This window comes from Peromyscus californicus, unplaced genomic scaffold (assembly GCF_007827085.1).
Source record: "Peromyscus californicus insignis strain IS unplaced genomic scaffold, ASM782708v3 Scaffold_5__1_contigs__length_169319896, whole genome shotgun sequence".
NCBI lineage: Eukaryota > Metazoa > Chordata > Mammalia > Rodentia > Cricetidae > Peromyscus > Peromyscus californicus.
The window spans coordinates 100,775,606-100,791,650 of record NW_026294573.1 but is presented as its reverse complement, the minus strand read 5'-3'; the positions used below and the strand labels follow the sequence as shown (position 1 = coordinate 100,791,650).

Below are 16,045 nucleotides of genomic sequence, written 5' to 3'. Positions count from 1 at the left end.
AAAAAAATCGACAATAATTGTAACGTTCAGGGATAAGGGATCAAGTGTACACGAAAGCCATGGACCCGCCCTCAGTGATGCCGTGGGTGTGGGAAAAGATGAGGGATGGGAAGCTAAGTTGAAGAGGCAAAGGAGAAGAATGCATTGCTGTGGTTACAGTCTTGTCTTCAGAGGCAAGGCTTCTAGTCCTTCAAAAATGAAGACCAGCAGGGTAGAAGGATGGCGCAGTGGTTAAGAGCACTCACTGCTCTTACAGAGGATCTGGGTTTGATTCCCACCACCCACATGGCAGTTCACAACCGCCTGTAATTCCAGACCCAGGCCTTCCGCCTCTGAAGGCACCAGCCATGCACATGGTGCACATACATACACACATGCAAAATTGTCATACACATAAAACAATAAGATAAATAAAATAAAAAACCAAAAACAAACCCAAAGTGAAGACCAAGGGCTAGCAAGTGAGGCAAGGTGCTGGCCACCAAGTCCGAGGGCTTGAGCTCCATCCCCGGGACCCACAAGGTGGAAGAGAGGACTGACTCCAGGAGTATACATGCTATGGCACTCATGTACCCCCTCCTCCCCTCACAAAGTAAAATTTAAAAATGTGATTTGAAAAGAACAACAGGAAACACATCAACAACATGAATACCCAAGTAAACATTCATAGTTCGATAGTTTGGGGGTGATGAGAGTTTGTGAAGTTTCTGGAGATCTTGTTTTTCTCTTTCTTTTCTAATTTTCTCCATGTGTGCATAGTGCGTTTCTGTGTGCATATTTGTATGTATGTGCACCCATTTGTATGTGCGTATATATGCATTTTTTATTTTTGAGACAGGGTTTCTCTGTGTAGCCCTGGCTGTCCTGGATCTCACTCTGTAGATCAGGCTGGCCTCTAACTCATAGAGATCTGCCTGCCTCTGCCTCTCGAGTGCAGATTAAAGGCGTGCGCCACCACCAATCGGCCCATGCATATATTTTTGTCTGTAAGCAAGCCCCAGGATCTTCCTTTCTTTGTCTCCCCTGTGCTAGGATTACAGGCATGCACCACCTTGCCTAGCTTTGGTCTTGTTTTTGTTCTTTTTTTTAAAAAAAATATTTATTTTTATTTTATGTGCATTGGTGCTTTGCCTGCATGTATGTCTGTGCTATGTGGGTGCTGGGAATTGAACCTGGGTCCTTTGGAAGAACAGTTGGTGCTCTTAACCGCTGAGCCATCTCTCCAGCCCCCTCGTTCTTGTTAATAACTTCTTTATGATTGAACTCAGATCTCATGCTTGCATGAGTTGGAAGAGATTAAGGTAGTTCTCCCGGGACAAAGGCCAGTCATGGAGGTGCATGCACACTTGCAATCCCAGTGCTGGGAAGGCGGAGACAGCTGGATCCCTGGAGCTCTCTGGCCGGTCAGCCAAGCCTACCCAGTAGGTTCCAGGCCAGTTAGAGACCATGTCTCAAAAATAAGGTGGATGGAGCCTGACTAATACTGGAGGTTGTCCTCTGGCCTCTACCTGCACACATGTACTTTCATGCATGTGCACACACAGACACAGACAGACACATGCATGTGCACGCAGCACGAACGCACACACGCACGCACACACCAGCATGTATGCATGCCCCTCCCCCCCACACTCTGGTGGGTTCTGCAATCCCCTTGTGATGGGCAGAGGCAGAGGCAGGTACCTTCGGCACAAACACCAGGCAGAGCGTGATTGTGCTGCAGAAGATGATGACCAGGGCCACGATGCAGAACTGCACGTTGGGCTGGTCCCGCGTCAGGAAGGAGACGGCAGCCCCGATGATGCACATGATCCCCACGTTGTACACGCTCATCCCGATGTACTTGCTGTCATTGAGGGCAGGGATGCTTACGTTGCGTGTTTCCCACGCTAAGAAACAACCGAACAACTGGAATGGTGGACAGGAAGGGGAGATAGTCATCGCCAGGCAGAGGCCCCTCTCACTCCTCAGCAAACTGCAGGAGCTTCAGGTTGCCACCGACTGCCTTCACGTGTGGCCCCAAGTTGTATCCTGAGGGAGTGCAGACTGGGGGTGTGTCAGCCCTCCAGTTCTCCTTCACACTCACCCCTGACTCCTGCAGAGACCTGTGAGAGGCCGTGGGGGAAGGACCCTCACATAAGATCTTGAGTGTTTTCTCTCACTCCCTGCAGAATACTGAGGTACAGAGAGGAAAGATGGCGGCCACACAGTACTGGAGTGGCAGGAGTGGACTGTGCTTATGGAAGTCCCGAAGAGTCCAGCCTAGTATTTTTCTAGTAAGCCGGGCAGGTGCCCTGTGACTCAACTTCTCTCATCCCTACTGCTCAGAACCACCCAGAACACAGGCATTTCCCATCCTCTCTAGAAGTGAAGTTGGCATATGGCAGATTCTGGACGATGTCCTGGAAGAGGGAATGTGGTGCACAGGTTCTCTTAAAGGGGAAGGAGTTGCATTTCTTCCTTCATAACAGGTAGAGTGGATTGTGATGGGTGGTACTTCAGCAGCCATCTTAGACTGGGTGGCAAGGCTGTGGGGGCAACAAGACCGTGTGTCCCCATCTCAGCGCCTCTGGAGTAGGGGTGCTGAGAGAAACTGGCTCTATTTTTAATCGCCATTATTTTTGGCTCTCTCATGTGCAGTTTTCTTCCTAAGCGTCACATCTCCCTACAGAAATATGCAGGACAGAAGTAGATGGGAGAGAGGCCCGAGGGGACGCTTCAGCCCTCCCAGTGCTCTGAGGGAGGGTAGGCCACAGGGGCAGGCCACATCTGCACCCCTGGGGGGTAGTGAGGGGGGCAGAAGGGAGACTTGAGACTCCTGCAGGTGCAGGGTCCTAGGGCCTTCTCACCGAGGCCTTTTCCGCTTGTATCAACTCAGGGCACACCACACACGTTGTCCTGTGATGACCTGCCTTCTGAGGGTGATTTAGTTTGGCATCACGGGGCAGAAGCAGGATGGACAAGCCAGAGGATTTGGAATGATCTCTACGAGTCACTGGCCATGAGCCTCTGCACGGGTCACTTGACCTCTCAAGGCCTCACATGCAGCATCTGGGAGATGGGGTAACACTCCTCTCCCAGGGCCTCTGTTTGGATGAGGTGTAGTGGGGTGTGGTGGTTTGAATGCAATTGGCCCCCATAAGCTCACAGGGAGTGGCACTATTGGGAGGTGTGGCTTTGTTGGAGTGGGTATGGCCTTGTTGGAGGAAGTGTGTCACCATGGGGGCGGGCTTTGAGGTTTCCTATGCTCAGGATACCTCCCAGTGTCTCAGTGGACTTCCTGTTGCCTGCAAGATGTAGCACTCTTCAGCTCCAGCACCACGTCTGCCTGCATGCTGCCATGCTTCCTGCCGTGATCACAACAGACTGAAGCTCTGAAACTGTAAGTGAGCCCCTTCAATGAAATGTTTTCCTTCTAAGACTTGCCATGGTCATGGTGTCTCTTCACAGCCATAGAAACCCTAACTAAGACGGGAAGACAGACGGGATTGCTTCTCTGATGGATGGTACTTCACTCTACAATGGTGGTTTCCTCTTCCCACCCCAATCCTTTTCTCTAAGTGTGACCTCTAGCAGCCTGATCTATCATATCTATCTATCTATCTATCTATCTATCTATCTATTTATTCATTTGTTTGTTTTTAAGACTGGGTTTTGTTCCATAGCCCAGGCTGGCCTTGAAGTCTCCATTCCACTGCCTCAGTTTCCTGAGTGCTGAGGCAGGGATGGAGGTATCTAAAGAGACACTCTATCAGATGATGGAAACAGTGGACCTCAGGGAACTAGAATTCCTCCAGGCATCTCAGTGAGAAGAAGGAATCTCACTGGCCAGCCTGAGAGGGAAATTGCTATTGAAAAGAGATTTAGAACTTATCAGACAGCTCATAGGAGAGGCAAGGATGGGTCAAGGGTGCGCAGGACCACACCTTGACCGGGACTGCTTAGGTGTGCACAACTTCTTAAACCTCGACCTCCCTTCCAGACCTCGGAGATGGACTTAGAATGTGGTGGGATGGGGTATCACTCGATTTCTATCTCCCTCTTCCCAATGTTTTCACCTTGAAAATCTCCCCTTTCGGCTTTTCACATAGATTTGGCTGTTCTAATTGGTTTATAGAGGATGGGTGGCTGATTGGGGCACAGGCTGCACCTCAAGTTCAGTAACACTGGGATTACAGGTTTGTGTCCCCACACTGTGCTGATGGGCTCCTCAAATCCCTTTGCTGGGAAACGGCAGTGTTGGAAGCAGACACCCAGGTGAGGGAAGGAAGCTACTGCCCACTGAAGTCTGTACTGTACGGGTCCTTCGTGCATGATCCCTTCAGTCCCCAGAGGCCGTGTCACCTCTCAGAGGAAGAAGCACAGGATGGGCCAGATGCAGGGACCTGCCTGGGTGGGGCCCATGGTGGTGAGTGACAGGGCTTGATGGGCGCCTACGACGGTAGCTCTGATCAGGATGACCAAACCAGCGGAGAGTTGTACAGCACAGCCATGGCTAGAGGCCTGGTGGTTGGCTGCAGGTCTCTGAGGAGTGGCACTATCAGGAGGGAAGAGTGTCCTAAGTTCTTTAGACCTTCAAGGAGTGGGATGAGGACTCACGGGCACTGAGCTGAGGCTAGGAAGAACTTTCTTGCAACACGACCCATCTATGATCGGTAGTGGCCCTCACAGGTATATCCACATCCAGATCCATGGAAGTGGTGAATGTGGCCTTATTGGTGGTGGTGTGTGGGGTGGGTGGGGTAGGGAGTCTTTGGAGGTACAATTAGGGATCTGTGAGTGGAATTTTTCCAGATCATCTAACTGGTCCCTAAATCCAATGATAAGGGTTAAGAGAGAAGAGGGGAAGGAGTTAGAGGTAGGCCACCAATCACAAGTTAGGGACTGTCTGGAGCCACCGTCACTGGAGGAGTCCTGGAAGGGCTCTTCCTTAGAGCCTGCAGAGGAAACACAGCCTTGCCCCAGGAGGGAAACTGGGACATCATTTCTGCCTGTCTCCTAGGGCTGCGGCAGGGTCTGAGACCCGGCCCTACAGAGACTAGGGCCTTAGTCATATGGGGGAATGCTCTGTTTATTTTCATGTTGTGAAGGCTCCTAGGAGAAACAGGCCCGGCAAAGAAGCATCCCCAAACTCTGCCTCCTGCCTGGCACCTACCATGAGGAGCCCCTTGTAGGCGTAGACGATGCCGAGCCAGATGGTCATGTGGGTGTTTTCGCAGTGTTCCAGCAGTGGGCGGATGGAGATGTCCCGGCCTGCTGGGTCCGGCTGCGTGAAAGAGAAAACAAAACCCCCAGGGATGGACTGGCCGTCTTCCAGTAGCAGAGTCCCTAGCCAAGGCCCCCTTTCCTCCCGTTCTCCACAAGCAGAGATGTGTCAGGAGACCTCTGCATTCCCGTGGTGGGGCGAAGCTGCCAGCTAGCACCAGCTGTGTTCCGCTTGGTGGTTGTGGTAACTCAAGCCTGAACCCTGGTCCTGTGGCTTCTTCACGCCTGTCCAACTTGAGACAGAGGTGCTGAGGGAAAGGGCTGAGTCAGTGCTGTGTCCCGAGGCTCTAATAAGACCCCGAACCTTCCTGACAGAAACGAAGACTATTCGGAAGATCCTCGTGCCCCTTCCGCCTCTCGGAAACAAGGCACCCCAAGAAACTGGAATTTCCCCCAGGAATCTCACTGACCTCTGCTGCCAGCCAGCTGGAGAGCTTGTCTCTGGAGAGAGACGACTCACAGCTTGTCATGCAGGACTGACCGGAGCCCAGACAAGGGTGGCTGGAGGACGGCGGTCTTGCAGCACACCTTGACCAGAACCCCTTTGCTGTGACTTCCTCTGGCCCTCCACTTAAACCTGAATTTCACGTGAGGGCTCAAGGATGACTCGGGAGGGGCTCACGGGATCTCCTCGTCCCTCTCCCAATATGCCTGTGTTGAATAATCGCCCTTTTCTACCTTTTTTTTTTTTTTTTTAAACTAGTGCTTGTTCGATTGCCTTATTAAGAATAAACGGCCAAACCTGCTTTATGGGGGCTGTCAGGGCCCAGGCTCTGACTCTTAATTCTAGTAACAGTGTCGGCTTCGGCAACACAGCTATTACAACTGGAACGGTACAGATGGGATTAGCATGGCCCCTGCAAAACGACAAGCAAATCCCTGCAGTGTTCCGTATTTGTACTGAGGAGCTATGGACAACTGATGGCTTCCGGGAGACCGAGAGGCAGTTTTCTTTAAGGGTGTGGTCCCTGGGAGGTGGGCTATGTACCAGTGGCTGGCCCCACCCCCCAGGAGCGCATGGCCAGCACAAACGGGATTCTGTGGTTATATAAAGGGGGGAGGGGCACAAAATTAGGGGAAGTAGGAAGATGGGGTGGATATGGGAGGAGTTAGGGGGAAGAATGTGTGTGTGTATGGAATACGATCAAAACACATTGTATGAAGTTCTCAAAGAATTAATAAAAATGTTATATTACAGTAAGAAAATTCCAGTAACAACTCAGCCCAGAAGAGGTATGTGTAAGGCTTGTTGAAAGAGCAAATGAGAGAACTGGCTGTAAGTTGGACAGGGGGGTCTGGAGGACTCTCTGGAGTGAGCTTGGGCAGCTGGAGTTACAGAATAGATTGGCCCAACCATACATAAGGCCCACTACAAGCCCTTTTAGGAAGACATACATTGAAGAAGCCATGATGGCAGCCATGTTATATATCATATGGCACAGCCTGGGCCAAAGCTGATTGGACAAGAGGAGGGTACCTACTCCAGGCAGCCAATCCCAAGACGGGTCAGAGATGTGTGGCATTTGCTAATGCTCTTTGACAGTGCTGTATTCAAAGAGATGCTAGGGACTAGAACAAGCTATCATGGATAAGCTGCAGACATTAACTCTCCACTCTTAGATATCTCAGTGTGAGTTTGCTAAGAATGAGGACACTCTCTAGCATGCGCATCCTTTCGAACAAATAGAGACACTGTCTATTCTGTTAGCCATCTTCTCATTTCAACGGGTCCAACGGGTCCTTTAAGGCATCTTGCATCTTGCATTTTTTCCCAAAGCGGGATTCACCCCAGGACCAGTACACTGCATTTTTCTGGTGTCTCCCTAGCTTGCTTTAGTCTCAGACAATGCCCCAGACCACGTTGGTCTTTCATTTTATCTGTATTCCTGAGGAATTCAGCCCGGCTAACTGTTAACCGTTGTTAAGTATCCCTTGATGTGGATTTGCTGGCTGTTGTCATGACTGGCTTCAGGTTATGCATGCTGGGCAGGTATCCTGCATAAGAGATGTCCCCTCTGCATGTCACCTCAGGGCATAAGAAAGCACTTTGTCCAATGACTGGTGATATTAACTGTGCTCACATGACTGTGGTGGTCTCACCACTTGAAAGGTACCATTTTCCCCTTTGTGATTAAAGGGTCATCTATTGGAGCCACTGTGAGACCCTGTGAAGATCCTGTTTCCCACAGACATTAGCTCGGGGCTAGTGACTTTGGGAACTGCCAACCAGGGATTTGCTAACTGTTACCCCATCTGGACATACCACATCCTGCTGCAAAACAGCACTTTCTTTCTTTCCTGTTATTTATGGCCTCATGAGTTCTTTCAAACCCGGCATCCTACAACCCATTGCTATCGTTATGCATTTTGACTCAAGTTTATGCAGATTTGGCCAGTGGAAAACGCCTTCATGCTGCCTCTGATGCTTTCTCCCACATGTTCCTGTCATCTTTATTTTTGAAGACTTTCGTGTTTCTTGGCACAGGATGTTCTCAGCTCCCCTGGCATTTTCCTTGCCCCGGCATTGAAATTGGTTATTTTCTTTTCAGTGCAATGGTGTTTATAAAGTAACATCTGAGAAGTCTGTGAGCGCACTGTCTTAGGGAATCATTACTTTTAGTCCTATGTCTGTCTGTCTGTATGCATGCATGCATATATCTATCGTCTATCAGTCTTATCTATTAAGTATCAATTAATATCTGTCACTTTTCTAGCATCTATTTATCACCTATCTTTCTTTATTATTTAAGGTCTATCAATTATTTGTCTATTTACCTATCTATCAATCATCTATCCTCTACATATCATTCACCTATCATCTATGAATCCTTTATCTACCATCTACCAGTCATCTATCTATCATCCATGTATCTACCATTGGTCATCTATCTATCACCTATTTACGCCCCCATCATCTATTCCATATCTGTTCATCTATTTTACAGATGAAGCTACACCTCGGAGATACTGCTTACCTCTCTCCCATTCCCTAATTTCATCTCTCCTCTCCAAATGAGATCTCTGATTTCCAGCCAAGTCACCATATTTACTTACTTGCTTGGTCCCACAACACAGCTTCAGAACCCATTCACTGATAGGTCCCAACAAGAAACTTACTAAGTAAAGCTGACCTTTCTTAGCAAATCTGTTTGCCACTCCAGTGGGTCCCCTGAAAGCATATTGTCAAAGAAAGGTATTCAGGCTGCTATGTTCTTCTAAAGGTATGCTTGGTAGTAAGGTGTGGGCACACCCAGGGTCAATCATGGGAAAAGGGGCACCTTGAAGGGGCCCACAGGTGTGGAAGGCAAGCAGGACTAGAAAACCTCCCTCACCTGGCTGCTCTCTACGTCTGGCTTTGCAGGTAGGCACTGCCTGGGTTGCTGTGGGTGAGAAAAGATGGTGTTCCCATATGGATGCAGGAAGAGGTTGGGGTCTGTGGGCTCAGGCGATCTGATCTTCAGATTGTTTGGCTGCATGCTCTCTTGGTCTCTATGCCCTTAGCTGTGCCAAGGTGAGTCCATGGGGTTGGAGTCCATATGTGAGCAGGGGTGCTAGAAGGGACAGGAGGTTCCCGAGGTGACCTCCAGAATGCAAAGTCAGAGTGGCCTGGGCTGGAGATGACCCTTCAGGACACCGTCAGTGGCTGGGATGCATTCATCGTGGGTGGTGGTTTCCTGATAACTTTCCTGGTTTAATTAAGGAGACAGAATGGACTTGTTCCCAAGGTCAGCAGTGACAACCACTGACAGACGTCAGGGTTCCTGTCCTTGTGAGGCTAGGGGATGATAGGAATCTTTGAATACAGTCAAGGGACCCTGGTACTGAGTCCCAAAGCAAGCTAAGCAAGCTGTTGTTGGGTCATCCAGATCCTGTGTCGGACTTGGGTCCACAGTAGACTTTGAAATCACATCTGGGGGGAGGAAGAGTTGCCACCAGAGCAACTGTGCAGTTTTGGTGCCTATCCTGGATCTTGCTCTGTAGACCAGGCTGGCCTCAAACTCACTGAGATTCACCTGGCTCTGCCTCCGAGTGCTGGGATTAAAGGCATGTGCCACCACCGCCCAGCACCACCAGAACACTTTTGAGGTATCATTGTTGTGCACCAAACAGCCACTAGAGGTCACCAAAGAACTGTGTGGCATGCTGTGGAGTAACCTACCCGCTCCTGGGAACACAGAATCACCGGTTCAGTGAGGCTGAAAATGGGGAAGCTGTCAGAGGCATTCCCTGCCACTAAGGGAAGTACCTACTGGCCCTAACAGAGGCCACTGAGGCCAGATGTCCAAGCATTGTGATAGAGCCATCCCTCAGCTTCCAGGGCAGCTGTGAAGGGCTGCTGGAAGATGGGGCACTGCCCTGGGCTCACCTCACTGTGGGTTGTCCACACAGTCCAGGGCCTGTGCTTGGACTTCAGGCCTGCCTTTCTTCCAAGGACTGCATTTTCTCTGGCTTAACAGTGCCGCTCTTGCTTGGGATGGCTGGCTGTAAAGACTTACAATCTCCTTGATTCTCTAGTCTTTTTCCTTCCATTTTTTCTCACCTGGCATTTAGTCAGGAAGTTATCCATCCACCCCCACCCCCTCATCCATCCATCCATCCATCCATCCATCCATCCATCCATCCATCCATCCATCCCATAACTACTAAAGCATCCTCATTTTCCAGGTACTGCTATGGACACAGGAATGTCACTGCAATCAGGACAGAAGAGGGTCCTTCTCTCATTAGGTCCTCCATTCAGGACTGGGTGGCTTCCGTGAGAGGTGGCCTCACAGGGCTGTGCACCGGCCTCCTCTCATGCAATGGTAATGGATAAGCAATGGTAAGGATAAGTCTCACCTCTGCTGACTGCTAGCGGAAGAACGCCATTCTCAGAATGCAGGGAGAGCTTTTGCTCACTTGACAGGATACAGAGGAGAGAATAACCAAGTAACTAACCCAGGCTCTCCAGCTGCTAAGTCATGGGGATGAGATTAAACCCAGGCCTGTCTGGTAGTTCTCTCAACCTCACTGCTTGCCCTTCCAACCTAACCCACACGGCCCTGCTTCTCCTAAGCATCATGTTGGACTCCAAGGAGACAGCAGGTATGAACCTGTTTTGTGCTCCAGCGGGGAATGACTTCACTGTTGAGCACTCAGTAGAGGCTTTTAGAAGCCCTGGAACTCTGAGAAGGCTGAACCCAAGCTAAGGATATGCTTGCCTGCCTGGCAGGGCTCTGTGTTGAGCCGAGAGATGGACACCTGCTAGGGTTGGTCAAAGGGTAGACATGCTGGCTCCTGGTCCAGCACTGCTCAGCGGGAGGTATACACAAGCTGCCTGGGAAAGCCTACCTCATCTGTGCATGGGAAGGAGAGCAGCTGGCCAGAGGCTCTGCAGGATGCAGTTCCCGACAATGTAGGCCAGCGGCCCCTGGGCACATCCCACCTTGTCAGGAAGCACATGTGGGCAGGAGGTCAGGGCCTGGGTCCACCCATGCAGGCCTGAAACCACAAAGACCTTGGTCCTGCTTCAGTCTTATTGGGAGAACTTTGGCAAGCCCCTTCTCAGGCTTTAGTACCCCAGCTGCAAAGGGAACCCCTTATTGGGGTGTGTGTGTGTGTGTGTGTGTGTGTGTGTGTGTGTGTGTGTGTGTGTGTGTGTATGCTGGCTTTTGGGGATTTATTTTCAGTGCCTTAAGATGCCTTTTGTTTTTCCTGGGGCAGAGGAATCAACACTATCTCTTTTGAGGAAGATGGAGGACCCCAGCAAGAAAGCCTGGGGAGAAAGAGAGAGCATGGGCTCTGTCACTCTGTAGCTGTGTGACTTTGGTACAGTTCTAAGCCTCTCTGAGCCCTGGCTTCCTCACCTGCAGACTCCCAGGGCTAGCAAGGAGTTGAAGGGAGGAGACTAACAGGTATGTTTACCACCCTCCGAAGCTGAGAGGCCTCCTGATGTGCCAACTGTCATTATTATCTTCAACCACAGAGAGTTTCAGAGTGTTGGAGCCAGGAGGAACCTTCCAGAAGCCTCAGGGGCTAGGCTGCTTATCTCAGCAGCAGCCCCACATCTTGGAAGCAGTAAGGCCAGAAGCTGTCACTTCAGGTAAGAAGAATTCCTTTTCTTTCTTTCTCTCTTTCTCTCTCTCTCTTTCTTTCTTTCTTTCTTTCTTTCTTTCTTTCTTTCTTTCTTTCTTTCTTTCCTTTCCTTCCTTCCTTCCTTCCTTCCTCCCCCCCTCCCTCCCCCCTCTCTCTTATTTATTTATTTATTTGGTTTTTTTGAGACAGGGTTTCTCTGTGTAGCCCTGGCTGTCCTGGAACTCACTCTGCAGACCAGGCTGACCTGGAACTCACAGAGATCCACCTGCCTCTGCTTCCTGAGCACTGGGATTAAAGGAGTACACTATCACTGCCTGGAAGAATTCCTTTTTTAACATTTTGATTGCAAGTCCACCTCCCCCCTCTCCAATCACAGGTCAGACAGGGAAGTATGACATCATCCTCAGGTCCTCTTGAGGGCACTTCTGGCAGCTTTTCCTTTGTGGGTACAGAGTGCAGCTCTCTATGGTGAGCGGGTACCTGTGCTCTGCAGGGTACCCAGGGCTCTAAGCACTAAGTACCACGGTGTCCTTTAGTCTCTCCACAGCTGCTCTCTTCCCTTGACTCAGTTTGCAAACACGAAGAAGCTTTCGCACGAATCTAGTTCTTCTTTGCATATTGGAGAAACTGAGGACTCACGGCAACTATTGGCACAATGTTCTGGCCTCTGTCCTGTGTGCTGGAGGGAATAGCCTGGGCAAAGGCAGAGGCTGGACCATTGAGCTGTGTCAGAAAGCAGTGAGGTAAGGCATTGACAACCAGGGGGTGTGAGGGGGGACAGTGGGGGCCGTGGAAGGACCTCTCCACTCTCAGCGGTATCCTGAGTGTGACCTTGCGGTCAGTGGACATTCCAAAGCTCTGTAAGGGCCACAGCTGTGGAGGGATTGAGGTTGACAGTGCAGCCATGTGTTCTATTATATCAGCCCTTTGCAGCTGCTGCAGGCTTTCACATAACAAGCTCTCTTGGACTGACCTCAGGGCAGTGTGGCAAGGAATAGAAGTTTTTTTTTTTTTTTTTTTTTTTTCCCGAGACAAAAGTTTCTCTGTGTAGATTTGGTGCCCTGTCCTGGATCTCACTCTGTAGACCAGGCTGGCCTCAAACTCACAGAGATCTGTCTGGCTCTGCCTCCTGAGTGCTGGGATTAAAGGCGTGCACCACCACCTCCCGGTGGAATAGGAGTTTTATATCCATGTAGATCAGAGTGGACAAGACACTTGTGCGAGAGGACACAGCAAGAGAGACAGCAAGACAGAGGCGAAGTCTAGGCCCGAGAGCCTGCCCACAGAGCACGTGCGAAATCTTAACTGCCTTTCACATCCCTGCTCTGTTCTCAGGGAGAGAGACGGTGTGCAGCTGTGCGCCTCCCTGCCAGCCTCACATCCTGGGAGGCAAAAGACCTCCTTGCTACAGCCACTGATTCCAAGCCAACCGGTGCTCCTCAAGGGGGGGCTTTCACGGGGGACTGTGGGTTGGTTGTCTCCTGGGGGTCTGCAGGGCCTGACACAATGGTGGTGACATTGAACACTCTTCGGCAAGCTTGCTAAGTCAGGGGAGGCCAGTGTCTTGCACTCAGAATCCCCACCCTACCCCCACCACAAGTGCAAGGATGGCCTAGCAACCAGGAATGGGAGGGAAGGGACTTGTAGAGGCAGCCCTTACGCTCCAGAGGAGGGAGATAGATTGGTGGCCGTGGGTGGCTTGTAGCCTGCAGACATGCGTTACCTCACTTGCACCATGGCTAACGTTGTTAGACCTCATCACCAGTGGGTAAAACTCCAGGGATTCAGATGGAACACAGATTTCCAGCTTTCTTTGGAATACACAAGGCCCTCGGCAGCATGGGGTAACCTCGGCTTGGGGCAGCCTTGGCTTGGCACTGCCGTAGTGAGGGTGGGCTGCCTGCCCTTCAAATGCAGCCTTCACGGGAACTAATGTCTCCACTCATGGCTCAGAGTCAAGAGGAAGCCTGAAGGAACCTTTGCTTCTCTGTGTGTGCATGTATGTTCGTGTGTGTGAGTGTATGTGTGTGCTGCCTGCGCACATATCTGCACATGTATGTGGAGATGTGAAGGCCAGAGGAAAAGCTTGGCTGTTGCTCCTCAGGAACTGTCAAGCTTGGCTTTTAACAAAGGATCTCTCATTTGTCCTGGAACTTGCCAGTTGGGCTGAGTGGCCAGCGAACCCCCAGGGACTCTCTTGTTTCTGTCTCCCCAGCACTGGATTACAGGCATTGACGTACTTGACTTTGTTTGTTTCCAAGACAGGGTTTCTCTGTGTAGCCATGGCTGTCCTGGGACTCACTCTGTAGACCAGGCAAGCTGGCCCGGAACTCATAGATCCTCCTGCCTCTGCCTCCTGAGTGCTGGGATTAAAGGCGTGCGCCATCACTGCCCAGCTTGGCTGTTGCTGTTTTTTTAAACATGGGTTCTAGGGATTGGATCCATGTTCTCATGTTTACAAGGCAGGCCCTTGACCAACTGAGCTATCTCCCTGGCCCTTAGGAGATTTGTTTCCACTAAGTGCCAGAACCTGGTGTGAGCAGGCAGAGATGGAAGTCTGTGGATGGGAAACAGATAGGCACCTGAGGTAGGAAGTGCTGGGACAGTCTGCTGCACTGGAAGCTGGAGGGAAGTCCCTTCAGGAACACTGCCCTCTGTGGACACGCATTCAACAGATTCTACCAATATCCAGTGAGGGCTTGAGGGGTGTAAGGGGTGCTGGAACTGTGAGCAGGAACTGGCCCAGGGGCCATCAGGAAAGGCAGATGGGCAGACTCAGGATTCCCAGCCTTGGTCTTGGGGTTGCAGGCAAACCTTCCTAGGAGTTCTCTGCTGACACAGGGAATGCAACTATCCACATGGTCACCTGAAGTGACAATATTGAGTGGAAAGTGTCCCTGTTGACCTTGGAAAAGCAAGTCCATTTCCTCCAAAGCCCTATAAAGGCCTCATTGGGGCCTCCAAGGCAGCAGCTCCCAGCAGGCAGCAGACACCTGGCCCTGTGGTTTGGCCTCAGGATGGTGTCTTCAAGGGACTCCTGAGAATAGAGTTTCCTTCCTGATCTGTGAGCCAAGGACAAACAGCCGGAGACTGGGGCCACTACAGAACCTCAGCTGGAGACAGAGAGAGAGAGAGAGAATGTAGGAATGAGGAGAAACATCAGCTCCTCAGACCCTGATGCCACACAGCACCAGCCGAGGTGACGTCACCAAAGTCCTGGGCGCAGGTGGCATGACAAGGAGCAGCCATTTGTCTTGTACCCAGCACTGACAGAACATGACTCAAGGGAGGAAAACAGCAAGCTATTTGCTTCTGAGATCACCTCAGACCCACCTCACTGTCACTCCTGTCCCCTCTGAGAGGCGAGGCTAGTGTGGGTCCAGAACTCCCCCTTTCCGGTCTCTGTGCCTTCTGTCCCCGAGCCCCTGAGATGGAGCAGCCTGTGACCTTTGCCCCCTGCCACTCCACGCCCAGTTCTGTGCACACTGGTGGGCTCTGATGCTCCACTAAGCGGTGAACGCTCCCAGTGGCCCCTGGGCAACTCGGAGACCCAGCACAGGGTCCCTTCGATCATTACAGGTCTCCCAGCTTCTGCTCACCTGCCCTTCCCTCTCTGGGTCCATCTCAGGGATCTGCACTTACATCCCGCCCCACGTCTGCCTACGAGTACCGCTCTAGCCTGTCATTTGCCAAGATGAGCTCAGTACCCTTTCCCTTCAACCTGCCGCTGCTCCTGGATTTGCTAGTCCAAGAGCGGCCACAGTCAGTGTCCACCAGGTGAGACCTGGACTCTTGGGTCTCCCTAGTCCTTCTGGTCCCTTCAGGCCCACCTAGTCCCTCACCAACCAGCTACATGGGGTGGGGCACGCACAAACCTGGGTGGAGGTCTGGCTCCTGGCAACTCCTTCTTGCCCCAGGCTCCTAGGGCCTTTAATACCCGGTCACTTCTCCCATCCCTCACCACCTGGCTCCTCCATCCACACCATTGGCTTCCACACTGCAGGGAAGTTCCTAATCCTCTTGTCTGCCTCTGTGATGGTCCCCATTACCCATCCAACCACATTCCCTGGCTCAGATTGACTCAGGGTTGGGTCTTTCCTCCATTCTCCAGGCACTGTGGCATGCACAGCTGCTCTCCAGGCCCTTCCTTCCCACAGTGGCGAATGTCTGCCTGCCTCTGGAAATGGCTGACGTGACGTCAGAAGAACCTCTCCTCTGTCCCCACCGCTTGTCCTTCCTCCTGCTAATCCCCACCCTGACTGACCACTTGCTCTTGGCCGGATTCTCCAACAAGTGTGTCGCATGACTAGCTCACTTCATTAGTCCATCATCCTGGACTTGGCTCCAGGACACCTCCTGTGCTAGGGGACACCGTGAGGCTCAGGGAGACTGAGTGTCAAGCTCCAGGCCACAGAGGATAGCGAGGGACAGAGCTGGCACTACCACCAGGGTTACAGGCTCTCCAAACCTCTGCTCTAACACAGGGCACCCAACAGGGTGGTGTGCCAGGAGGAACTCTCAAGTGTCCCAGGATGGTGCTCTCCGCATGGCATTTTCCATGCACCCACAGCCAGAGTAGCCTCTGTAGCTGCTGACGCTACACTGTACAATACCTTATTCTTTGTGCTTATGACTCAGGGGAGGATGGGAAGCCCTCCTCCTGGCCCGAGGTAGCCCTTCTTCTCCATATTTACCTCCTGCTCTG

At 51.4% G+C, this 16,045-nt stretch overlaps 1 protein-coding gene and 1 non-coding gene across 2 annotated transcripts in view; one reads left to right on the top strand and one right to left on the bottom strand.

Moving 5' to 3' along the window:
* The window catches only part of Gabbr2 (gamma-aminobutyric acid type B receptor subunit 2), a 356,326-nt gene that overhangs the window by 16,789 nt on the left and 323,492 nt on the right, over positions 1 to 16,045 (bottom strand). Inside the window, 2 exon segments of the mRNA XM_052718497.1 lie at positions 1,684 to 1,908; positions 5,156 to 5,266. Coding sequence (XP_052574457.1) covers positions 1,684 to 1,908; positions 5,156 to 5,266 — 336 coding nt within the window.
* LOC128098040 (U6 spliceosomal RNA) lies at positions 6,061 to 6,164 on the top strand. The gene has a single exon (XR_008214077.1). It is a non-coding gene; the product is annotated as a U6 spliceosomal RNA (small nuclear RNA).